Source organism: Gymnogyps californianus, chromosome 17 (assembly GCF_018139145.2).
Source record: "Gymnogyps californianus isolate 813 chromosome 17, ASM1813914v2, whole genome shotgun sequence".
NCBI classification, from domain to species: domain Eukaryota; kingdom Metazoa; phylum Chordata; class Aves; order Accipitriformes; family Cathartidae; genus Gymnogyps; species Gymnogyps californianus.
This window is the reverse complement of record NC_059487.1, coordinates 17,230,343-17,252,735: the sequence shown is the minus strand read 5'-3', so window position 1 is coordinate 17,252,735 and position 22,393 is coordinate 17,230,343. Positions and strand designations below refer to the sequence as shown.

At 68.7% G+C, this 22,393-nt stretch overlaps 8 protein-coding genes across 9 annotated transcripts in view; 3 read left to right on the top strand and 5 right to left on the bottom strand.

Moving 5' to 3' along the window:
- CTSA (cathepsin A) overlaps positions 1-158 on the bottom strand; it is a 2,170-nt gene extending 2,012 nt beyond the window's left edge. Inside the window, exon 1 of the mRNA XM_050907627.1 lies at positions 144-158. Coding sequence (XP_050763584.1) covers positions 144-158 — 15 coding nt within the window. The remainder of the gene's footprint in view (positions 1-143) is intronic.
- On the bottom strand, positions 26-3,684 carry ZSWIM3 (zinc finger SWIM-type containing 3). Its single transcript, XM_050907379.1, is given in 4 exon segments — positions 26-554; positions 557-908; positions 910-2,205; positions 3,530-3,684. Coding segments are annotated over 4 exon segments (2,019 nt in total). The 3' UTR covers positions 26-338.
- ACOT8 (acyl-CoA thioesterase 8) lies at positions 3,683-6,562 on the top strand. The gene is made up of 7 exons (XM_050907626.1): positions 3,683-3,775; positions 3,982-4,139; positions 4,219-4,355; positions 4,810-5,035; positions 5,295-5,452; positions 5,851-6,042; positions 6,136-6,562. Exons 1-7 carry the CDS (start codon positions 3,683-3,685, stop codon positions 6,252-6,254), a joined length of 1,083 nt encoding a protein of 360 aa, XP_050763583.1. The 3' UTR covers positions 6,255-6,562.
- Positions 6,563-7,233: 671 nt separating this feature from the next.
- On the bottom strand, positions 7,234-8,900 carry SNX21 (sorting nexin family member 21). Its single transcript, XM_050907432.1, is given in 3 exon segments — positions 7,234-7,993; positions 8,317-8,518; positions 8,620-8,900. Coding segments are annotated over 3 exon segments (1,155 nt in total). The 3' UTR covers positions 7,234-7,321.
- Positions 8,901-11,174: 2,274 nt separating this feature from the next.
- TNNC2 (troponin C2, fast skeletal type) lies at positions 11,175-13,010 on the top strand. The gene is made up of 6 exons (XM_050907385.1): positions 11,175-11,223; positions 11,964-12,015; positions 12,134-12,277; positions 12,351-12,465; positions 12,542-12,678; positions 12,758-13,010. The coding sequence occupies exons 1-6, from the start codon at positions 11,212-11,214 to the stop codon at positions 12,787-12,789; spliced, it is 492 nt and encodes a 163-aa protein (XP_050763342.1). The 5' UTR covers positions 11,175-11,211; the 3' UTR covers positions 12,790-13,010.
- An 815-nt stretch (positions 13,011-13,825) lies between these two features.
- Positions 13,826-14,581, top strand: LOC127023510 (regulator of G-protein signaling 9-binding protein-like). The gene is given in 3 exon segments (XM_050907625.1): positions 13,826-13,856; positions 13,859-14,017; positions 14,133-14,581. Coding segments are annotated over 3 exon segments (639 nt in total).
- A 328-nt stretch (positions 14,582-14,909) lies between these two features.
- UBE2C (ubiquitin conjugating enzyme E2 C) lies at positions 14,910-16,318 on the bottom strand. 2 transcript variants are annotated; one of them, XM_050907420.1, is made up of 6 exons: positions 16,167-16,318; positions 16,055-16,082; positions 15,876-15,962; positions 15,472-15,676; positions 15,271-15,330; positions 14,910-15,119 (listed from the first exon to the last, which is right to left on the bottom strand). In XM_050907420.1, exons 1-6 carry the CDS (start codon positions 16,265-16,267, stop codon positions 15,061-15,063), a joined length of 540 nt encoding a protein of 179 aa, XP_050763377.1. In that variant the 5' UTR covers positions 16,268-16,318; the 3' UTR covers positions 14,910-15,060. The 2 variants fall into 2 exon arrangements, with proteins under 2 accessions (XP_050763377.1, XP_050763378.1); XM_050907421.1 differs by lacking the exon at positions 15,876-15,962.
- A 599-nt stretch (positions 16,319-16,917) lies between these two features.
- Positions 16,918-21,704, bottom strand: DNTTIP1 (deoxynucleotidyltransferase terminal interacting protein 1). The gene is made up of 13 exons (XM_050907419.1): positions 21,583-21,704; positions 21,440-21,510; positions 21,106-21,202; positions 20,820-20,918; positions 20,241-20,309; positions 19,844-19,900; positions 19,534-19,595; positions 19,011-19,056; positions 18,479-18,537; positions 18,234-18,294; positions 17,782-17,853; positions 17,356-17,411; positions 16,918-17,112 (listed from the first exon to the last, which is right to left on the bottom strand). Exons 1-13 carry the CDS (start codon positions 21,667-21,669, stop codon positions 16,974-16,976), a joined length of 975 nt encoding a protein of 324 aa, XP_050763376.1. The 5' UTR covers positions 21,670-21,704; the 3' UTR covers positions 16,918-16,973.
- Between the last annotated feature and the right edge of the window lie 689 nt (positions 21,705-22,393).

Genomic DNA, 22,393 nt, shown 5'->3' with positions numbered 1-22,393 from the left:
GCAGCGCGGCCCTGCAGCAGCAGCAGTATGTTCCCGCCCGGCGGCCGCCGCTACCGGGGGGACATATCCCGGCGTGCACCGCTCCTCTCCGGGGGAGTGTATCCCGGCGTGCCCCGCTCCCTGCCAGGGACGCCACCAATCACCGTGGGGTGCGCCATGACGTCAGGCGCCGCTCGGTGCCCTCTGCCGGCTGGGCGCGCCCCCGCCACCACCCGCCGGTCCCGGCCCATGGCTGCCGGGCGGCGGCGGCACCGGAGGGCTCGGGCGCTGTACAACGCAGAGGGCCGGGGACCACCGGGAGCTCCCCTCTGCCATCACACATCTCCTCGGTGCCCGCGTTACCCGGAGCAGGCGGGGGGAGCCGGCTCCTTCCCGGCCGCCTCCCCCGGTGCCGGTGACCGAGCCCAGGCAGCCAGGATCGCCGCCAGCGCGGAGCTGCGCTCCTCCAGCTCCTCGCCCTCGCACTGCATCAGCAGGTTGGCCAGCTCTAGGCTGAGGGACCGGACTCTCTCCCCCCTGCCCTCCGGCCGGCCGCCCGCCGAGCCCCCGCCGCAGCCCGGGGGCTGGCCCCGGGGACCGGGAGGTGCTGGTACCTCCTCTGCCAGCGCCTGCACACCATGCCTTCCTCCACACATCCCCGGTGCACCTGCAGCACGGCCAGGATGTGCCTGCAGGGGAGCCGGTAGCGGCGGTGGAAGCAGCAGCTGCAGCTCCGGCAGTCCCGGCTCACCCGGTGCGCGTCTTCCAGCAGCCGAACGGCGAGGCTGCCCGGTGCGGGGCTGAGCAGCTGGGTGGACGTCTGCACCACCTCCCACTCCTTCAGGCACAGCCAGGAGCCCAGGTCTGTGCAGCTCTCCCGGAGCGTGGCCAGCATGCAGCCCGTCCCCTGCCGCAGCAGCCTGCCCAGCGGGCTCAGCAAGAGCCGGAGAGCCAGAAACGGGGCCTGGTTCTGCTGCAGCACCGGCACGCGCGTCAGGCTTCTCCTGGAGGCTGCTCCAACTGTCCTCCTCGGCGCTCGAGAAACCCCGGTTCAGGCTTTCCAAGCCTCCAGAATCAAGGCAGTCTGCACACTCCAGACAACGAAGAACGCTCGCCTCCAAGGACGGCTGCTGGCCAAAGAGACTGGATATTCGGTGCGTGACGAGGTCCAGGCTGTCCATGTGCACGCCGCAGAAGCGCAGACCTTTCTCTGCGTGCATGCACCACAGCAGCTCGCAGGAGAACCAGTTGGCTCGCAGGTAGTCGTACAGCTCCGGGCTGACCACGCGCTTCACCAGCTGGGACAGGGCATCCAGACTCGCAGCCGAAGGGGAAAACATGGCCTTCTGCAAGGCCAGCGTCAAGTTCTGCCTGAAGGAAGAGGAGATTTCCGCTTCCTTCACCTTCTTCTCGAGCAGTCGGACAGTGTGATAGACAGAAAGGAGCACCTGGGCGGAGGGAAAGAGCTCGTGGAGAATGGCTTTGTGAAAGAAGGACACGTCCATGAAAACAGCCTGGACCTTTTGCCACTCGGGGTTGAACTCCTTGAAGACAGTCAGCATTTTCCTGACGCTGTCTCCTGTGTCATCCTTCAGCAGCGACAAGTGCACCACTTTCCCCACTCGCTCCTTACTCTCTACAAGGAAAGCGTAGAGAACATGTCCCCCCTCGCTCGGCGCCCGGTGCAGCAGGAGGCTCTCGGGGAACTGCATAAACGAGCTCTTCATCTTGCTGGTCTGGAAGCTGAGTCTGTCCAGGCCGTGGTCGCTGTCTGCGCTAATTGAGGCCAGCGAGCCCCTGTCCGCCCTCAGGAAGGTTTTCATGACCTCAGCAACCCTGACAAGCGCCGAGGCGTTTTCCTTTGCCGCCTCAGGGAGCGCGGGAGGCCTGAACGGAGCAGGCGCCCCGTCCACCGGTTGCCCCACAACCGCGTGCGAGTCCTCACCTGCCGCAGCGCCGCTGTCGGTCCCACCCGCCTGCTGCCGCTCACACGGTTTTGTTGCGGGGCCGTCGCGTGCCGCGGTGCTTGCCGTCGCAGCGGTGGCTCTGGTCAGGGAAAACACCGGGTCGGCATGGACATGGTCGCTGTTCAGTTCGCTGATCACAAGCTGGTCTATGTCCTCCTTATATTGCAACACAAAATAAGCCGGACACAAGCTGGGTTGCTGCTTTCTCTTCTTGCTGTATTTTTGGGTCCGGGCACAACCAAACTTCACCTGCATGAACCTGCAAACGTTGAGAAAGCATTAACAGGGGAAGCAATGGTGGCGTAGGCTGCCAGCATTTAGTTCAGACTTCTCTTGCATGCCAACTCTATGTTCAATTAGTGAGCACACAAAAAACGCATATGCCCATCAGACATGCGGGCTGGCTTCCTGCTCAGCGAAGCCTGGGGTAAGGAAGCTCAAATACAGGAGGAACAACGGAATCAAGAGTTACAACAGCCACGACCAGACACTACAAAGCAGCCCCAGCTCTTGTTCCCAATGGTGCCTCTGTTTCTGCTCTCCAGAAACACCGAAGCCATCAACAAAAACTTGAGACCTGTGTGTTTGTGTCTTACTCCCTTAAAGCACGTATCATTTCTGCAACTCCTCTGTGTCTGGAGGAGCAGGCTAGAACATAGCAAGAAAGGCTTCAAGGCATGAGATTAAACTATATTTTAAGAAGGCAAGGGGGAGCAGTTGCGTAACTGGAGAACAAAATGACCTTGCAGCCTTTGCGCACACATCCACCGACTTGGACGGGAATGAGACGGCGTCGCTAGGCCCGCTCAGATACGCGAAGGCTGCAGAATCGAGTGCTGCGAGAGGGAAACCTGACAACACCTTTCCACTGCAGCGAGGTAAAGGCAGCTGGGGAACGCTAACAGACGCCAATATTTAACGTCTTGCAACTTGAGCGGAAAAAGGCAGGAGCTGTAGTAAGCCAGCAACGTCCCAGAAGGATGACTTCAAAGATCAAAGCTACAGGTTTTGCTGCAAGAGGCGGAGAGAATTGTCGACCCAAAAGGCAGAGTAAAACAGGGCTAAGGAGCAGACACAGGACAGCGGAGTGCTGGCAGGGAAGGAGGGGGGAAGGAGGCACAGCTAGGCAGTGAGGGGGGGTAGAAGTGACACAAGAACGGTCGAGACTATGAAAACAGCAAGCGTGTGACATAACCAACAGCGTCCCTCTCTGCAGGTGTGTTACACTGTCCGGATCAACCCTTCTGAAGTCACGAACAGCCTGCTTATAAAAGCATTCAACCAGGTACAGACAAGGGCTTGCTCCCCGTGGAAGAGCGCTGGTTTGGGGGTCGAGAGCTGGCTGCTGGCTCTGCCTGCGGCGTGCAGCACTGCAGGCAGGGCGCTCCTGCGTCTGCCCCTTCCCCGAGCCTGCGTGGGGCCTTCCCCGGGGAGCACCGAACCCCCCCCCCCCCGCGAACACCGCCGGGCCCACCACCCTGCCTCAGGGACTGCTGCTGCGGGGCATCGAGACAGCCGGGCCTGCCGGGGCAGGGCCACGCACCGGGGTGCCGCGCAGCGACCTGGGGCCGCGGCAGCCTTACATGACATCCTCGCGGACGGCGGTGCCGTGCTGCCGGTTGTGGCAGCGGACGGAGACGCAGCTCCGCAGGCCGTAGCGGCACCCCTGCGCCAGCTTGTAGGCGCGGAAGCGCTCCCTGAAGTCCTCGTAGCTCCTGAAACGGGACCCCAGCTCCATGGCGGGCGCCGGGACGCCCGGCCCGGCCCGGCCCGGCGGCCTCTGCTCCCTGGGGAAGGAAACAGCCACCCCCGCCGCCTGTATTAAACCGGCTGGAGCACCGCCCACACCCTGAATATAGCCAATCGGAGGCGTTCTCTTCGGATTGGCAAGAGACGAGCCAACCAGCCCGGCGTTTTCTGCCACCACCCACATGACTGACGGCTCGACGGCCCAATCAGCTGGCGGCCCCCCCGCCCCGCGGGTGGGCGGTACTTCCCGCTCCCCCGCGCGCCGGCCGGATGTTGCCGCTGTCAGTGGCGCCGGTACCCGGTCGCTGAGGAGATGGCGGCTCCGGGCGACGCCGAGGGGGCTGGCGCGGGGCCGGTGGCGGGGCGGCCGCCGCCCGGGGACCTGCGGAGCGTGCTGATCACGAGCGTGCTGAACCTGGAGCGGCTGGAGCTCGACCTCTTCAGGTGCGCGGGGGCGCCGGGCCGCCGGGGCCGGGCCGCCCTCCCCGCCGCCCCTCACCGCCGCCGCCTTCTCCCCCCGCAGGGGCCGGCACCACTGGGTGCCCGCGACGCGGCGCCTCTTCGGCGGGCAGATCGTGGGCCAGGCCCTGGTGGCGGCCGCCCGCGCCGTTAGCCGCGACGAACAGGTCCACTCGCTGCACTGCTACTTCGTGCGGGCAGGTGGGCCGGGCCCGGGGGGAACCGGGCTGCGGGGAGCGGGGCCGAGCCGGTGAACCCCGGCGGCTGGGGGGCCGGGGTGGGAGGAGCAGGTCAGGGACCGGGCGGGAGGGGCCGGGCCGCTGATCCCAGGGTCGGGGGGTGCCCGGGGCTGAGAGCCGGCGGTGGGGCGGGGGACAGGGTGCTGGGGGCCGGGGAGGCTGGGGCTTATGGTGGGACTGGGGCCAGGCAGTGAATCCAGCGGCTGAGGGGCTGGGGAAGCCGGGGCTGAGGCCCGCAGGGGCGGGCGGGTGCCGCCATGCCGGCCCCAGCGCAGCAGGGAGAGGGGGTGGGTGGCTCTGCCAGCTCAGGGCACAGCGGGCTCAGCCCGCCTGGCCCCAGTGCTCGGCCTCTGTAGGTTGGGTCCCCTCTGTGGTGCGTGGTGGCCCGACGGCAGAACGTCCCTTTTCTGTCCCAGGGGACCCCAAGGTGCCGGTGCTGTACGAGGTGGAGCGGACCCGTACAGGGAACAGCTTCTCTGTTCGTTCCGTAAAGGCCATCCAGCACGGAAAGCCGATCTTCACCTGCCAGGCCTCCTTCCAGCTCTCCCAGGAGAGCCCAGTGCAGCACCAGTTCACCATGCCTGCCGTACCACCCCCTGAGGAGCTGCTGACGCAAGAGGAGCTCATCCAGAAGTTCCTGCAGTGAGTGAGGTGGAAGGGGCATGCTGGGGATGCCCTTCTCTGCGGCGGGGGCTTAGGGAGGCACAGGGACTGGGGTGACTGCCTGAGGAGTTCCCAAATACGCCTGGGAGGGGAGTATAGAAGCAGGACAGGACAGGGCAGGAGCCGTGCCCCTCCTGCTGTTCTGTGTGGCCCTGGGTCCCTGGGCCGAAGCCGGTGCCAGCAGGACATGCCCCTGGCCTGCCTGGCGTGAACCTCACTTCTCCGTGTTGGTCTACAGGAATCCTAACTTGGCGGAGAGATACAGAAAGCATCTCAACAAGATTCAAGCCGAAGACGTGCCGATTGATATCAAACCCGTGAACCCACCAGATATATTCTGCTCGGAGCCGCAGGAGCCGAAGCAGCTCTTCTGGGTGCGAGCACGAGGCTACATAGGTGGGTCCCGCCGGGAGGGTGGTCCAGCTGCCTCACGAGCCGAGGGCTCGGGCTCAAGCTCGCGCTGTAGAGCATGCTCACGACGGAGCGGGCCGAGAGGGTTGTGATTCAGAGGCTGCCTGCGCCCCAAGCCTGCGGGGAAGCCTGGGGATTTCAAGGCTGAACTACAGGTGTGGGTGCCGGAACACGAAGCGATGCCCGTGTGCCGTGCTCAGCCACGGTGGGCTTTCCCCGGGGGGCACGGCAAGGGGAGCGGGTCTGAAATTGCATCTCAGCTCTGCTTGGCCGGCAGCTGACCCTCGGGGAAGCGGAGCTCTGGGGGCTTTGCCTCGCGCTACGCGCCCAGGCTTGTCCCACGGCCACCCCGCGGGGGACGAGCAGTGCCGGTTGCTTTGCAGGAGAGACTGACATGAAGGTGCACTGCTGCGTGGCCGCCTACATCTCCGACTACGCTTTCCTGGGCACGGCGCTGCTCCCGCACCGGCAGTACTGCATCAAGTTCATGGTGTCCCTTGACCATTCCATGTGGTTCCACGCGCCCTTCCGAGCGGACCACTGGATGCTGTACGAGTGCGAGAGCCCCTGGGCTGGTGAGTCTTCACCGCGTTCCCCCGGGGACCCGTGTGGCTAAGACCAGCCCTGCCCGTCCCGGCGGGCCGCGGTCTGACAGGCCCTCTCTGCAGGCGGGTGCCGGGGACTGGTGCAGGGACGGCTGTGGCGCAGGGACGGGGTCCTGGCTGTCACCTGCGCGCAGGAAGGAGTCATCAGGGTGGAGCAAACACCAAACCAGAGCAAGCTCTAGCTGAGGAATCCCCGTGGGCTGAGGCTCGGGCACGCCGAGGGAGGGACCCCGGGACCGAAACAGATGCGGGCAAGGTGGGACCTGGGCGGCAGCGGGAAGCAGCCTCGCAGGAGACCGGTCTGGATCCAGCGCTGTGGGCAGTGCTGGTGCCAGAGGTCCTCTGTGACGGATGAAGACCCGCAGAGGCATCCGCTGTGACCGACTGCCAGCTGCACGGCCTGGAACCGCACACTGCGATCATCCACCCTTCACCTGCCTTCAATAAAGCCGTCAGGTGCACAGCTGGGCTCCGTCCCCTGGCGTTTGTCCCCTTGGCCCCTGGGATTGCGCTCGCCCAAGGGAGCCTCTCCGGGCAGGGGGAGGGCGGGCAGCGCCGGGGGCACTGGGGGCCGGCTCTGCCCCCGCAGCAGGCTGGGTCGTAGGAGGGGAAAGTGCTACTGCGGCACACGTGGCTTCCCCTTCTCACTTCTCCTGCCTCCTTGTGCCCCGGTGCTCGTGTCAGTCGCTGCTTCTGCTCGCCCTCGGTCTCAGGAGAGGGCCCAGCCGCTGGGAGCCCGGGAAAGGGGCCGAGGCAGCTCCCACCGCAGCGTGGGGGGCTTGAGGCTTCCTGCTGACGGTGCCCTGGGGGAAGTGAAGCTGAACAGACACGGCAGGCGCCCTGCTCTTCCTCCCACCGAGACTTTATTCAATAAAGTCCTTTTTATTATACAAGTTCTACGGGAAGTTCCTGGCAAGAGCCCCAGACCCTGCCAGAAGCCTTCCCGTTCCCTTACGCAGTGCCAGTATGTCCCAGCTAAAGTCCCGTCCACTCTGGCAGCCCCCCACAGAGGGGGAGCCGGCTCCCGGCAGTGCCGGTGCGGGTGGCGAGCTAACGGACTAACCACAGACAAAGTGCAATTTTCGCGGCAGCTCCCGGGCGTGGGCCGTGCTGCCTGCGGGAGCGCAGCGCTGCCTCCCCACCCCATCCCCAACCCGCGGCATCGCCCTCGCTGCTGCCGGCCGCCCCGGGCACGAGCCCCACGCGGCCCCCTGCCCTCCTGCCAGCGCGGGCGCCAGCGGCGGGACGCTCACTCCAGAGGCTCCTTGATCAGGCACTCCTTCAGGGTGGGCTGCTGCTGCAGGGGCGGCCCGGCCTCCCGCAGGTCCTGCAGCCGGGCCTCCGAGCGCCGCTTGTCCTTGCCCACCTTCCAGGCCAGGTGGACGTGGGCCTGCAGGAAGGGCCCCAGCAGCGGGTGGCTGCCTTGGGCCTCCAGCAGCTGCAGCGCCTGCTCGCAGCAGCCGTGGGCCTCGCCGAGCTCGTCCAGCTCCTGGTGGCAGACGGCCAGCCCGGCCAGCGTCAGGAGGAAGCGGCCGGAGCCGCAGACCCCCAGCCGGTCCTGCAGCCGGTAGGCGTTGGCCCAGGTGGCCAGGGCCTCGCGGTACATGCCGGTGCAGGTCAGGCGCTGCGCGGCCTGCAGGTCCTGCAGGAAGAAGAACTCGAGGAACTCGGGGGAGCGGCGGATCTCGGCGATGGAGTGCAGGTGGGACAGGAACTGCTCGAAGGCTCGGCTCCGCTTGGCGATGGTCTCGGCGGTGAAGTTCCGGCGCAGCCTCTTCCTGGGGAAGGCGACGCCGGCCATGTCGCAGCCGAAGCGGCAGCGCAGGCGGCGGTTCAGCCGCTCGAAGTCCGAATAGCGCCGGGCGATGGTGGCGGGGGCCTTGTCGAAGCGGCCGGAGCGGATCAGGTAGATGGTGTAGAGCTGCGGGGGGAGCCGGCCGTCAGGGCGGTGCGGCGGGCGCGCTGCTCCCGCGGGGCCGGGCAGAGCCGGGTGTGCGGCCGCAGAGGGGCCACGGCGGGGTTTGCCCGGGCAGGAGGGAGCAGGCTGGGCTGCCGCAGCCGCAGCACCCGTTGGCGATAGTTACCTGAGGCTCATCTGAGCCGCCAGCACCATCCGAGCAGCACGGGGAAAGACAGAGAGAAATAAGCGCCAGCCCCGTGGGACCCCTGCCCCGGGAGGGAGCGGGACCCGCGCCCACCCCTGCGCCCACCCCGCGCCCGCCCAGCCCCGCCGGGCTCACTCACCACGTACTTGGAGGAGCGCTCGCTGACCACGCTGGCGCTGGTGACCTCGAAGAGCAGCCGCTGCGGTGCCAGGCTGCCCCGCGACTTCCTCCACAGCTCCTGCAGCTGCCGGGTCAGCAGGCTGCCGCCGGGGCGCTCCGCCGCCGGGCCCCACTCTGCGCCGGGAGAAGGGTGTCAGCCCGCCCGCCGCGGGGACGGGGCTCTCCCAGTGCCCCGACACCTCCAGGCTGCCGGCCCCCACCGTCGCTTGGGTCCCCCCCAGGGTGCTGCTGCCCCGGACCCCCAGCACACCGGCCCCAGCACCTGCCTCCGTCCTCTGCACCCGCTGCCGCCCCCGTTGGCTGCGGCGGCTCCCCCAGCTCCTCTCCAGCACCGTCCTCCTCCTCCTCGTCCTCGTCCTCCTCCTCCTCGTGGCTGGTGAAGCTCAGGGTGCCGCTGAGGCGCGTCGACAGCCCCTCCGTGTCGTCCTCCAGCTCCGAGCTCTCCGGGCAGTCCTCAGCCTCGGAGCCGCCATGCGCCCGCTCCTCCCGGCCGCCTTCACCGGCCAGCGCGTGCCGCAGGCGGTGCAGGATGCGGGCGGCCATCCCGTCCGGCCCAGCTGCCGAAGCAGGGGGGGGGTCAGGCCCGGTTGCCCCAACACGGCGGGACGGGCAGGGGGCCAGGGGCTGCCCACCGCGGCCCGGCACAGCGCCGGCAGCCGAGGGCACCGCACGGGCCTGGGCTGGGACAGCCCGTCCGCGGGACACCCCGGCCCTGGGACAACACACACCGCCTCCCCCCCGCCCCGGTGCAGCCCGGGCCCCCCCTTCTCGCCCCCAGCCCGGCCCCGGCCCCGCTCCCACCCCGGCCCGGTGCAGCCGCGTCCCCCGCTGCGGGCGGTGCCGGCCCGGTCCGTACCGTGCTGGCCCGGGCGGTGCCGAGCGATGGCTGCTGCTCCTCCGCGGCTCGTCCCGGGATCCTCCCTGCGCGGCTCCGCCTCCGCCGGGAACCCGGATCGCGGCGGCGGAGCCGGCACGGCCCGGCACGGCCCGGCACGGGTCGGCACGGCTGGGATCGGCCCGGCACGGCCCGGCACGGGTCGGCACGGCTGGGATCGGCACGGCACGGCACGGCTCGGCTCGGGTCAGGGCAGGTCTGCCCGGTGCTGCCAGCCCCTGCCCGGGCCGAGCCGGGCGCCTGCCCGACCCCACCCGGTCACCGCTCCCGTTGTCCCCAGCCCGGGTGGTGCTGGCAGGGTCCCGGGTCCCCCCGCCTGGGGCCACAGGAGCCCCTCACCCCGGCGCCTGGCACTGCGGGAGCCCGGGGTCCTGATACCCCAGTATCCTCACATCCCAGTACCCCGATACCCCAGTATCCCCACATCCCAGTACCCTGATACCCCCATACCCCCCACCCAGGCTCCTGATCCCGCTGTGCCGCAGCCCCTGCGGGACATCCCCTGGGCTACCCTGGCACCCCATTGCCGTCGCCCCGGCCAGCCTCGCCACGCGCCCCGGCCGGCTGGGCTGCACCCCCGGCGTTCGCCCTGCCTTATTTAGCACCGCACCCGCTGCCTCCTCGCCGCTTTCTTGGGAATGTCTATTAATATCGGGGAACCAGCCCAGCTGCTGCCATCGCTCTGCCCCTGCTCGCCCACTGCGCCCTGCTCCAGCACCCCGCACCCTGCCTGGGCTCGGATGGGGATCCCTGTGCTCCCCTGGGCATGGGTGGGTCTGTGGGGGCTTCTGCACCCAGTGCCCGAGGGGCCCCAAAGCCTCCCCAGCCCCTCCCCACCCGGTTGCTGGGCAGGGTGGGACGCACGGGGGGCTGGGCTGGTGCCGTCCCCAGCTCCCACACGGGGAATGGGGGTCCCGGCAAAACCAGGAGCCAGGGAACCTCCTGGATGTCCCCGGCGCTGGGACCTTGCAGGACAGCGTGCTGTCAGCCTGACCCCGCTGCAGCCCCGAGCCCCCATGCAACCCCCTCGGAGCACCACGGGGCACGGGCCACTTGGCCAGCGCGTCCCCAAAGCCGCTAGCCCCAGCCAGGCCCTGGCAAAGGTGGCTGGCATGGGCTGAGGTGTGCGAGGGCAGAGCCTTCGAGGAGGCACCCAGGCAGATTTCCCATTCTCCTGGCAGCACAGAAAGACAGGGCCTTTTCCGGACCCAGGAGCCGGGTGCCAATGGCACCGGGGACCCCGTACCGCAGAGGGGCATGCTCTGCACCCCCTCAGGGGCTTCGCGCCCCAGGCCCCGCCGAGGGCCCCTTCCTCGTCTGGGGTGGGGTGCTGCAACGTGGCTCTGCCCCAGCCCACCCGAGCGGAAAATGGGGGTGAAGGGAGGGGGCCGGAGGTGGCGGGGTGAGGCTGGAGCCCCCAGAGCCTTGCAGGGGCGAGGGAGGGGATGGGGGAGCCCGGCCCCGTGCTGGGAGCCTGCCCCAGGCAGGGCTGCAGGTTCGGCAGGGGAGTAGGCGATGGTCTGTGCCCGCGGCGCTGGGGCAGACAGCTCGGTGCGGGGAGAAGCCCTGGCCCCCTTGTCTGGGTGATGCTGGCGGCTCCAGGGCTATTTTTTACCCCCTCCTTGCTGAGCCGCCCTGGGTGGGGGGTGCTGCGGCGGGGGGCAGAGCCGCCCTCCTGCCAAGGCTCCGCTGTCCCTCCCCGGAGGGCTTGAATTTCTATCCCAGCTTCAGACCCACGTTTAATCCCCAGCTCTTGGCCAATAACGCTTTGGCTAAATTAGGTAAAATGCACCCGTTGCCAATGAGCGGGGCCGGATTGCCACCCGGGAGCTGATAGGCTGCCGGGGCCGGGGGCCAGCGGCTGGGACGCTACAAATTGGGGTGCCAGGGGCACCAGAGAGCTTCTGGGGGCTTTTTCTGCAGGAGGTGGTGACTCCCTAGGGGAGGGAAGCAGCAAAAATGCCTTCAATGGTAAGAGACTCCACGCTGCCGCGTGCTGCATGCCATGTGCTGTGTGCGGGGGCGAGACCCGGCAGGGCAGGAGGTGCCGGGCACTGCACGCACCCGGGGGATCTGGGCTGCTGAGGTGCCTCTGCGGATGGCGGCGGGGAGACTGTGCCCGGGGCCGGGCTGACTGTGGCAGGCGAAGGCAAGGAGGTGTCGGGGCGACACGGGGTCCCCGTGGGACATGCCCCGGGGGGGACCGCGTGGCTGCCCGAGGGGCACGGGCGCCCAGGGACGCTGGCTCAGCCCTGGCCGGAGCTCGGGGCTGTGCAGAGGCGGCAGTGGCAGGGGGTGGCTGAAAGCCGAGCGCTGGGTCATGCGACACGGCGTCGCCGCCGGCTCCGCAGCCGGCCCGCGCCTCCAGGAGAAACTCGATCGGGGCCGACAGGTGCCCGTGGCTGCGGCCCCACTGATCCCTATAAGGGGAGCCGAGGAGATCCCCAAAATAGCGCTGCATGCCTGGCATGCCAAGGCTGCACATCGGGACCGCAGCCCCTGCGCCATGGAGCCCCCCCGGGCTGGCAGGGGGCCCTGGGCAGGTGGCTCCCCATAGCCCACCGCCCTCGCAGGTGCCCGGGCGGCACCGGAGCTGCACGGCTCGCCCCGGCACAGCATCGTCCTCTCCCTGCACCCCTGCGCCGCACCATGCGAGGGGCTCCCAGGCGTGACATGGGCGGCCGCAGTGACCCCGCTCCCTTGCCTTGCAGACAGACCAGCAGGTCGAAGCCCGCTCCTTCCTCAGTGAGGAGATGATCGCGGGTGAGCACGGGGGCGGCGGGGAGAGGGGCCAGACCCGGCCAAGGCGCGGGGCCAGGCTCTGTCCCGCTGCCGTGGCCCCGTCCCGCACGCTGCCCGGCCCTGACCCCCTTCCCCACAGAGTTCAAGGCCGCCTTCGACATGTTCGATGCGGACGGCGGCGGGGACATCAGCACCAAGGAGCTGGGGACGGTGATGAGGATGCTGGGCCAGAACCCCACCAAGGAGGAGCTGGACGCCATCATAGAGGAGGTGGACGAGGACGGTGAGCAGCCCTCGGCGGCGGGCGGTGGGTGCCAGGTGGGCAGCCTGACCCACACTTGGCTTCCTCCCCGCAGGCAGCGGCACCATCGACTTCGAGGAGTTCCTGGTGATGATGGTGCGCCAGATGAAAGAGGACGCCAAGGGCAAGTCCGAGGAGGAGTTGGCCAACTGCTTCCGCGTCTTCGACCGGTGAGTGGGGGGCGATGCCTGCCTGTCCTGCCTGCGGGGGCGAGCAGGGCCGCATCCTGCCCTCACCCTCCTGCAGGAACGCAGACGGATTCATCGACATTGAGGAGCTGGGTGAGATCCTGAGGGCCACCGGGGAGCACGTCACCGAGGAGGACATAGAGGACCTGATGAAGGACTCGGACAAGAACAACGACGGCCGCATCGACTTCGACGGTGAGCGACGGCCCCGGCCGAGCGCCTGTGCTGCGCATCCCAGGCAGGGACATGGGCTGAGGGTGCCGTTCTCTTGCAGAGTTCCTGAAGATGATGGAGGGTGTGCAGTAAAGGACCAGACATTCCTCGGGCCGACTGCTGCGCCCAGCCCTGCTCCACCGCCGCCTGGGGAGCAGCAACTCCGCAGCGCCCGGCCCCTGGCCGCCTGTGCCGGCTGGGACCCTGCCCTGCACCGGGGCCCCGGTCTCGCCCCACCACTGGCGGCCAAGCTTTTCCTCCAGTGTGTCGCATGCGGTTTCGGTCTGAGCCTCAATAAAAGAGGAAAGGCTTGAGCTGCTGGTGCAGAACTTCACCAGGTTTGCGCAGGGAGGGGGCTGCAGCACGGTGCCCCCTGCACCACTCCCCAGGGAGGGGGACGTGTCTGGGTGGGTGCCTCGTGCTGGTCGGGCTCACCCCGCGGGGCCGTGCCGGGGGGGCGCGGGGGCAGCGCGGGGCTGTGGTTCCCACGGGCTGCTGGGCCGGTGCCAGCGCTGAGCTCAGACTTTCCATGCGGAGCGGCCGGTTCACATGCCAGCGGGCGAGGGAGCACGGCCCCAGCGCCGAGGGGTCCCAGCAGGCAGCAAAGCTCCAGGAGCCGGGGGCCCTGGGCGGCTGCTCCTGCCCACTCTGGGACAGGGCTGTGGGACCACAGGGGATCTGGGGAGCCACCAGCGCCTGCCCTGCACCAGGACCCCCGTGTCCCACCCAGAAGGGTGCGGAGGACCTGGCTATAAGGTGGGGGGACAGCAGCGGCCCCCTCCCTGTGGGGCCAAGGCGATGTTGGAGCCTCTGTGCCTGGAGAGCCTGTGCCAGCCCGCTGTGCACCACCGCTCCCCAGAGACCCGCTCCTCCCCGGGCGCTCGCAGCAGCTCTGTGCAGCCTCTCCAGCCGGGGAGGAGCGCAGTACGGGGACGAGGGGGGCACGCTCCCCGGGCTGGGGACCACCCGGCATACGTTGGGACAGTGGGACCGGCACTGTGCAGCTGGCAGGACACAGGGACACAGCTTAGAACCTGTCACATCCCTGTGGCACAAGGGAGCCGAGCCCCCCAGAGAGCCAGGGGCCGCTGCGGAGGGGCTTGACGCTGCCCCGTCCTCACGGGGCACGATGGCACCGGGGAGAGGGGATGCACACCGCGCGTGGGGGCAGCAGGGAGGTGTGCGGCAGCCCAGGCCACCCTCTGCAAGGCCACAGCCGGGCACCGGCAGCTGGTGCTGCAGCTCGGGGGCAGCGCCGACGGCCCCCGGCTGCGGGAGGAGCGGCGCAGGAGGAGCGCAGAGGCCCGCGAGCTCAGCACCGGTAAGGAGGGGGCTGCTGCACCGGGCAGTGGCTGCGGTGCCCCCCCCCTGCACCCACACCGGGGCTGGTGGAGGGGTTCCGGGGCTGCACCGGCTCAGCGCCTCCTGTCCCGCAGGGCTGCGATGTGCGCTGCTGGCGGGGCTGCGGCAGGCGCCGGCGAGCCCCGAGGAGCGGCAGGAGCTGGAGCGGCTGTGGGTGCTCTTCCTCTCTGCCCTGGAGCTCTTCCTGCAGGACCTGCGCCGAGCCCACCACCTCTGCCAGCTCTTCTCCGTGCAGGGGGGCGGCGGCGCAGCCCCGCTGCGCACTGGGCTGGGGGGCCCGGGGCTGCCCGGCCGCAAGGGGAGCCGGCAAGGGGGGGGTTCCACGCAGCCCCCAGCCGCCCCACGCCTGGAAGAGGAGATTGAGCAGGTGAGGGCCATGCTGGCGGAGATGGAGAGCAGAGCCAACATCCCGCTGTGGACGGTGGAGGCCACGCAGCCGGCAGGGATGAGCGGCACCGCAGCCCCCGCAGCCGGGGCGGCTCGGGGGGGGTCTCGCGCTGGGCACTGCTGCAGGGTCCTCTGACTGGGGGACAGGAGAGGAGGTGGCAGGGCTGGCACCCCTGTGCCCACTTGGGCATCACGGAGCAGGGACCAGAGCCCTGTGTACCCCCCCCAGCCCCCTGCCCGGGCAGGCGACGCTGGGGGCTGCCCCCACCCTGCGGAGGGAATGGGACAAGCTCCGGGCACCCCAAGTGTTAATAAAGCCCCTGCTGCCCCACGAGGGTTGGTGTCCCTCCCTTCCTGCCCACGCTCGCTCGCAGAGGGGCCGGCGGGACCCCAGGGCCGGGCTGACTGAGAGAAGGTGCCTCCGGGCGCTCGTGGGATACCAGGCTGCAACAAACCCCCAGAAGCAAAGTTATAAACGTGCATTTATTTATACATTAACCGTGGCTCGGACTGCAAAATTAATTTAAAAACAGCCTATGATACAGAAAGCCGGGGGAGCGGCCGGACAGGGAGCGGGCAGAGACCAAGTACGACGGGGAGAGGCAGCGGCGCGGGTCAGGTTTCCTGGCTCTTGGCCTGCTTGGCGTACGTCTCCCGCACGTATTTCTTGTAGGCTGAGGAGAGAGGGGGTGCGTGGGGCTGAGGGTCCCGGGGCAGCCGCAGGGCCGGGCAGGTAGTGGGGTCGGGGGGCTGCGCCGCTGCCCACCCCGGAGGAAGGGACAAGGGAGGGAGGGCGGAGGGGGGTTGCCTGCCTCAGGCACTCACCGGCTTGGTTCTTCCAGAGCTCGGCGGCGTGCGTGTTCAGGGGGCTCTCGATGTTCGGCTCTGGGGACAGGGGCTGGGTCAGCAGGCGGGGTGGCCCGGACCCCTGAGCCCCACCACCCAGTGCTGGGGGCCCGGGGGGGAGCCCCACCACCAACACCTCCCCACCCCAGCACCCCACTGCAGCGCGGCTGCGGGACCCACCTGCCAGCAGGCTCTGGATGGAGAGCAGGATGGTGCGGACGTCGTAGAGGGCTGACCACTTGTCCTTGAGGATGTCGAGGCAGATGTTGCCCTGGGTGTCGACGTTGGGGTGGTAGCAGGGCGTCAGGAACCGCACGGTGGGCGCGGTGTAGGGGTACCCGCTGGGGAACTCCAGCGACAGCTTGTACCGCAGCTCCTCGTAGGCCTGGGGGCAGGAGTCAGGGACGGGGGCCGCAGCCCCGGGGCGAGGAGGGGGGGGGGGGGGCAGCCCCAGCCCCGGGGGAGCCGGGGTGCAGGGGGAGCCCCAGGGAGGACTGAGACCACCCTCAGCCGGGGGAGCGGGGGGAACCCGAGGTCCCCCCCCTCAGCCCAGGGTCCCGCCGTGCCGGGTCCCGGCCGCTCACCGTGCCGGCGGCGCCGTCGATGGTCCCGATCCACTTGAAGAGGTTGTCGGACTCGGGGAAGGCGGAGATGCCTTTGTCACCGGACATCTGCGGGGCCAGAGCGTCAGGGCGGCCCGGGACCCCCCGGGCTCGGCCCCGGGACCCCCCGCTCCCCAGCTCGGCCCCGGGACCCCACTCACCATGAGCGCCATCAGCTCCTGCTGCAGCCTGCGGGGGAAGCACGCGTTACCGGCCCGGTCCGGCCCGGTGGGGCAGCCCCCAGCCCCGGCCCCGGTCCCGGCCCCAGCTCACCTCTTCCCCACCGAGCCGCGGGCCGCCGTGGCCCCCGCCTCAGCCGCTTTGCGGGCGGCTGCGCTGGGCACGGCGGCGGGGTCGGCGTTCTGCGAGGCCATGGCGGCTCCCGGGGACGCTGGGCGACGAACCCGCCTCCGGCCGCCGCTGCCCGGCGGTTCACGGGCACTGGACGCGGTTCCCGCTCCCGGGCGGCGCCGCACCGGGCTCCGCTCCCTCCCTCCCTCCCGCAGCTGCGCTCGGGGCTGGACCCGGACCCCGCTGGCAGCTCTGCCGGTGCCGAGCGGCGGGCCGGGCTCTCCTAGCGGGAGTCGCCGGTGCGGAGCGGCGGTGCCGGTGCAGGACGCTCTCCGGCGGGGCGGAGCGGCCCAGTCCCGGTGCTGGTGCTGGTGCGGTGCAGGTCGCTCTCCGGTGGCCCGGTCCCCGTCCCGGTGCGGTGCAGGACGCTCCCCGGCGCGGCAGCCCCGTCCCGTCCAGTCCCGCCCCGCGCCCCGTTTGAATGTTTCCAACGTACGGCGCCTCCGCCAATCAGCGCGCAGCTCCGTTCGAGCCGGCCAATCGTCGCTCGCCGTGGATGCGGCTGCCGCGGTAACGGCGAGCGGCCGCCGATTGGCCGCCGGGGGAAGGTCGCGATTGGCCACCGCCCCGCGAGGCGGAGCCGCGGGTCCCGGCGGGGCCTTAAAGGGCCAGACACCCCCCCTGCCCCGGCGGGGTCTTAAAGGGCCAGACACCCCCCGCCCCTTCCCCAGGAGGCGGTGGAGGCGAGTGCGAAGCGGCTTTATTGGGGGGCCCTCGGGGGGCGGGGCCTCAGGGCTCAGGGGGGCCCTCAAGGGGCAGCACATCCCCCCCGCGGCGAAGCGTCTCCATGTGCCTCTGCATCTTCTCCGTCATCCACGCCGGCGGGACGAAGGGCTTCAGCTCCTCCAGCCGCAGGTCGACGGAGTCCCTGGGGAGAGGTGGGGTGAGACGGAGGGACCCCAGCACCCACCACGGACCCCCAACCAGCACCCAGCCCAAAACCCCGGCACCCCCTATGGATCCCGGCCCCAACCAGCACCAAGCCCTCAACCAGCACCGAGCCCCCCAAACCCAGGGCCCCGTGGAGCAGCAGGGGCGGGTGCAGCGGAGGCCCCCGGGACAGCAGCCCCAGGCACGACAGCGCATGCAGCACCCCTGCCTCGGTCCTCACCTGTAATCGTCACTGGCAGCCAAATCCCGGATGTCCTCTTCGATGAGGAGGTAGGCCTGCGGCACAAGGCGGGGGGGACACCTCAGGGCTGCCGCGCACCCGCGAAGGGCGGCGAAGGCAGCGCCGCATCCCTTGTCCCCGTCCAGCGCGGAGCCGCTGCTCCCCGCCGGAGCCAGCTGCGCCTCCCGGCCTGCGCTACTCGCCCTCGCGCGCCCGAAAACCGAGGGGCAGCGGACGGACCTCCGCGGCGCCCCGGGAGCACCTCTGCCTCCGCACGCCCTGCCTAGCCTCCTGCCGAAGCCGCCTTTCCCGCAGCGCGCCGCCGCACGCGCCCTGGCTCGCTGCTCCTCCGCCCGTCCTAGCCCTGCGGTGGGTCTCTGCGCGGTCCCCGCCGGCTGCAGGAGCCGCCAGCCCGGGCGTACTCACCATCTTGCCCCCAGTGGCCCTCATGTGCTGCTGCTCTGCCAGCCAGTGCTTATCTTGCGGGTCGGCTGCGTACTGCAATAAAGCAGCAAGGACCTAGCTGAACACAGGCGACAGACCTTCCGCTCTGACCACCCTCCTGCCGGGACGCTGCGCCCCTCAAGCGCGCTGCCCGCCGGGGGCTGCCGGGGAGGGGGGGGGCTCAGCTCTGCCTGCCGTTTCTCCAGCCTCAAGCCCTGGCTCCAGGCAAAACCCACCGCCTCGGCGGCTGCGCTAAGCCGTTAACTCGTGCTCCGGTGTGCTAGCCAGACCGCGCGTGTACGTGCTCGAAGATAACGAACAAGGGCGTGGGGGAGGAAGAAAACAAGCCAGCCGAAGCACACGCTCCCGATTCCCATCGGCAACCGTTTCTGAGCCAGCCCCGAAGCAGGAAGCGTCCTGCTGCGGCATCTGACCTTAAAGAGGTGGGGATGCTTGATGTAGAGTCGCCCTCTTGTTCCTCCCATCCCGAGAGCTCTGAAAGAGGAACACGAGGGGGTGTTACGCCGGGGCGGAGGGCGGCCGCGGCGGTACGGGGACACCTCCTCTCCTCCCCAAGCCTTTCCTACTGCTTTCGAGGCAGAGAAGCGAAGTGACGGGAGGAGTCTTACGGGCTCCTGCCTTGGAGACACCACCCTCCATCGACAGGGCCATTCCTTACTTGTTTGCTCGAGATCCCAGCACAAAGGTTGTGGTTTCAGTCAGTCGGGATGGATCCCACTACAGAGCAATTGGAAAAGGGGCAACATTAGAAATGAAGCTGGTGCCGGCCCATGCTCCACGAGCCTCAGCTCTCTGACGGGGAACCTCGGAACCACCCCCGGCCTGGGAGGGAGGGAGCTGGCCACAGAGCTCCGGACTTCCACAGAGGAGGGAAGTTACATTCCCTCTGGGCTGATCTAAGCAGTTTCCCCGGGTGGGAAACACTTGTGGGATCCTCCTGGCTACTACTGCTCTCCCCAGGTCTCCTAACAGCGGCACCACACCGCAGAGCTACAGGCTACAGCGCCTGGGGGAGACAAGCAAAGGCCTCCAGGCACTTCGCTCCTCTTCTTGCTTCTCTCCTGCACTGCAGGGGCCCGCCGGGGCAGAGCACAGCTCGGCGCTGTCCTCTGCTCCCGCAGCAGTAGGGCTCTGCTGGCGGAAGCAAAGGGGAGGAGAGGGTGAGCCCAGCAGCGTCGGCCAGCCAATACCTTTGGTCCATCCCTTCTCACGGGCTCAGAGACTTTGAGCTTCCACCTGAGGGGAAGGAAAATGCAGTAAGAACGAGTCCCCGCGGGACCAGCGCAGCCACCGCCGCGGCACCAGCAGCAGGGACCGAGCCCCAGCCCTTCCAGATCCGCCTTCGTTCACGCCCTCCGTTCCCCTGCAGCACCCAGCTCCGCACCCTCCTCTTTGCTGCACGTTCTCCTCTCCCCGGCTGCCAAGATCCCACCACCACCCCCCGTGTCTCACACTGCTCACTCTGAACGGTCCATCTGGACCTTTTCACCCCTTCGGGCCTGTCTAAAACCGCTTCCTTGAAGGTCTTTGCCTCCTGGGGGGAACACCTCAACCCAAACCCCTCCTGCCCGCCCTCTGGCACCCCCCTGCACCTCTCCTTTCTGCAGGAGGGGAAGCACACCGCAGGGTTTCTGTGCTCCCCCATTTCGGGCAGCCTCATTTCCCCCCCCCGCCCTCCCGAAACCGTGGCTCTAGCTCAGGACCCATACTCACGCAGCCATGCCCGAGACCCCGCGATCGTTCGACAGGCTCTGTCCTGGAGGCCGCCCCTTTCTCTGCATGGAAGAAATCCTTCAGTGACTCAGCTGTGTGGGCTGAGAGAACCCCCTCCGCTACCCTCCCCCTCCCAGGGAAGCTGCTCTTTTTGTCACGACCAGAAACGCAGGCTGGCACGAGAGCGAGCACCTCCGAGGCACCCCACAAGCTGCCTGTGCGCTTGCACGCGCTCACACTGTGGGAATGGCCAGGAACGAGGAGCAGGCTTCCCGAAACATAAAATCCCTTGTGCGGAAAACCCTCCTACCTTTTTGGGAACGGGGCTCCCTCGACGATTCAGCTCCTCATCCATCTGTCGGGCACGCTGGAAGAGGAACAGCAGTGGGATGAGCAGGGCCCCACGCATCCCACCGGCCGCTCTCTCCTTCGCCGCGCTCGAGGCAGAGAGCACAAGTGTGTGGGGAAACGCTGACCCCAGCCCGTCTCGGTGAGAAGCACCGAACTCAACAAGCAGCGACTGTGCCTGGGATTTTCCTTGCCCTGTAGGTACCGCTCCCTCCTAGCCTAACATCCCCCAGCTCTGCCTCCTCGCCAGTGCGCTGATGGACAAGAAGAGGCAGAGAACAAAGCAATTCCACCCCTTCTCCTCCTTCTCCCAGCTCTTACAAGTCACTCAAGCCGCTGGGAACAGTAACAACCTTTACCTTTGGTACTGCCTGCTCATGGGGCAACCTGGGAACAACCTTTTTGCCATCAGAGAACAGCAGTTTGGCCTGCAGGAAGAGAAAGAAGGGTTACCTGATGCTGGGGTCCAGACAGGGACCTGCCAGCAACCCCGACTTCTGTGTAGCTGCCTGAAAGCCCTGTAACAGCTCTGCTTTCGGAGCGCCGCCATGCAGTGCTTTCACAGACGGCGAGATGCAAAAGCACAATCTGAGCGTGACAAAGTCCGGGCAACTGGCACAAAATCAAGACGTGAAAGAAAAAAATCCCGCCCCACCGCCCCAGGACTCTCCGACGGCTGCCAGGTCTGACGGTCTCTGTGGAAGCTCCAGCCGTGCGATGCGTTCTGACAGCAGCAGCACAAGCTGCCCGGCCCTGACCGCTCCCCTCTTCCCAGTGAGAATGAAGCCAAGCACAGCAACCACACAGGGGCTGCGGATGTTCCCCCCCGCCCCGGGCTAATGGCAAAGCCCTTAAGAGGGACACGTCCTAGCCAGGCTGCTCTGCTCGGCCAGGCGCCAGGCTCTGCTGAGGGAGCGGAGCCCCTCGCGAGCACCCACCTGCTCCAGGCAGCTCCGACACGTCTCCTGGATGAGCTGCTCCGGGTCCACCTCCTCCCCGACGTTATCGCGCACGTTGATTGCTGCCTTCTGGAAAAACTGGAGAGGAGGCGGCAGGAGAGGGTTAGAGCCTGAGCAGCCAGGCAGCGTCGGGGCAGCGGGCCCAGCTCCCACGCCGCACCCACGCACCAGCGGCCACGAGGCAGGCGCGGCAGCTGGGAGCCGAGCTCTCTCCACGCAGCCCGCGACGGGAGGGGGCGGCGGGGCCCGTCCCCGCAGCTCTCACCTTCATGTACTTGTTGAAGACGCCCCGGATTTCCTCGTTGATGCTGGGCTGCAGCACAGCTCGCAGCAGGTCCATGGACACGGCCGGGTCCGTGAAGCTGAAGGCGGAGGAGTCAGGTGGGGGGCGCGGGATCCCCCCCCCTGCCCCAGCCTGGTCTATGCCAGATCCTCCCCTCCGGTCTGGTGCCCGGTCTGGTCCAGTCCCTCTGTTCAGCCTTCCCCCTCGGCTCCGTCCGGCCCGGACTCCCCCACCGCCACCGCTGCCAGCTCCCCTTCCCGCCCCGGCCCACCTCCCCGCCGGCCCGGTCCCTCCGGAGGCCGCGGCCCGCCCGTACCTGGTCGTCATCTGGGAGCGCCGGCCGCGCCGCTGCACCTGCCGGTGCTTGATCATGATGTTCCAGGGGCTCTGCGGGACACACGCGTCAGCCGCGGCCCGCCCGCTGCCCGCTTCCCGCCCGGCCCCGGTCCCCCGCCTCACCGTGCTGACCAGCTGCTCCTCGGCGCCGCCCGGGCCCTCCTCGCCCGGCGGCCCCGGCTGCTGCTCCGCATCGCGGGCGGCGCCCATGGCGGCAGCGGCCCCGGCCCCGGCCCCGGCCCGGCTCCCGCTCCCGGCCCGCGCAACCGGAAGCGCCGAGGCCCCGCGTGCGTCATCGGCCCGCGACGCCTCGGCCGCGCGCCGGAAGTAACGCGCTGCCATGGCAACGGCGGCGGGGGTCCCGGCGCCGGGGCGGGAGCGGGGCGGGCGCGGCCGCGGCCGCTCGGGGCAGGGGAGCGGGGAGCCCCGGGGACGCACACGGTGTGTATGTGGGGATGGGGCGGCGGGGCGGCTTCCGAGGAGGCGGCCGCGGGGCGAGCGGCCTCCGTCCCGGCGGCTCAGCTGCGGCCTGGCCTGGAGGACGCAGCCGGGGGCCGGGCTGCAGCCTCCCCCCGGGTCCCCCCGCGGCGGCGGCGGTCGGGGGCGGTGGGGCAGAGCAGCGAGCCGAATGCAGACAGCCCGAGAGGGCGAGGCGGGCTGACGTTGCCGCTGTGAGTTTCAGACCCCCGCGTTTGCCTCCCTCCGTGCCTCCACCATCGTTTTTTTCCTCATGGCTTATTTTAAACCTCGCCCCTTGGTATGCGTCGTCCCTCTCGTACATACGTGGGTGCGAGGTCCTGTAAGAACACACAGCAGTAAAGAAATCCTTAGTTCTAAAGAAGCGCAGCTTCATGGATGAATGCAGTGAGGGACGGTCAGCTCTAAAATAATTGCAAGTCCCGAAGCCTTGAGAAGGCACGCTGTTCCACCCTGT

What these genes read in the sequence shown, in the direction of transcription:
- ACOT8 (XM_050907626.1), top strand. Translation starts at nt 3,683, where the DNA reads ATGGCGGGCGCCGGGACGCCCGGCCCGGCCCGGCCCGGCGGCCTCTGC. An exon ending in CTGGAGCTCGACCTCTTCAG is followed by an intron (nt 4,140 to 4,218) that starts GTGCGCGGGGGC and finishes CTCCCCCCGCAG; the next exon opens with GGGCCGGCACCACTGGGTGC. An exon ending in GCGAGCACGAGGCTACATAG is followed by an intron (nt 5,453 to 5,850) that starts GTGGGTCCCGCC and finishes GTTGCTTTGCAG; the next exon opens with GAGAGACTGACATGAAGGTG.
- TNNC2 (XM_050907385.1), top strand. An exon ending in CAGTGAGGAGATGATCGCGG is followed by an intron (nt 12,016 to 12,133) that starts GTGAGCACGGGG and finishes CCTTCCCCACAG; the next exon opens with AGTTCAAGGCCGCCTTCGAC. An exon ending in TGCTTCCGCGTCTTCGACCG is followed by an intron (nt 12,466 to 12,541) that starts GTGAGTGGGGGG and finishes ACCCTCCTGCAG; the next exon opens with GAACGCAGACGGATTCATCG.
- UBE2C (XM_050907420.1), bottom strand. Translation starts at nt 16,267, where the DNA reads ATGGCCTCGCAGAACGCCGACCCCGCCGCCGTGCCCAGCGCAGCCGCC. An exon ending in TCGACGGCGCCGCCGGCACG is followed by an intron (nt 15,677 to 15,875) that starts GTGAGCGGCCGG and finishes TCCTGCCCCCAG; the next exon opens with GCCTACGAGGAGCTGCGGTA. An exon ending in GCTCTGGAAGAACCAAGCCG is followed by an intron (nt 15,120 to 15,270) that starts GTGAGTGCCTGA and finishes CTCTCTCCTCAG; the next exon opens with CCTACAAGAAATACGTGCGG.
- DNTTIP1 (XM_050907419.1), bottom strand. Translation starts at nt 21,669, where the DNA reads ATGGGCGCCGCCCGCGATGCGGAGCAGCAGCCGGGGCCGCCGGGCGAG. An exon ending in ATGAGCAGGCAGTACCAAAG is followed by an intron (nt 19,901 to 20,240) that starts GTAAAGGTTGTT and finishes TTCCTCTTCCAG; the next exon opens with CGTGCCCGACAGATGGATGA. An exon ending in GGAGCCCCGTTCCCAAAAAG is followed by an intron (nt 19,596 to 19,843) that starts GTAGGAGGGTTT and finishes TCTTCCATGCAG; the next exon opens with AGAAAGGGGCGGCCTCCAGG.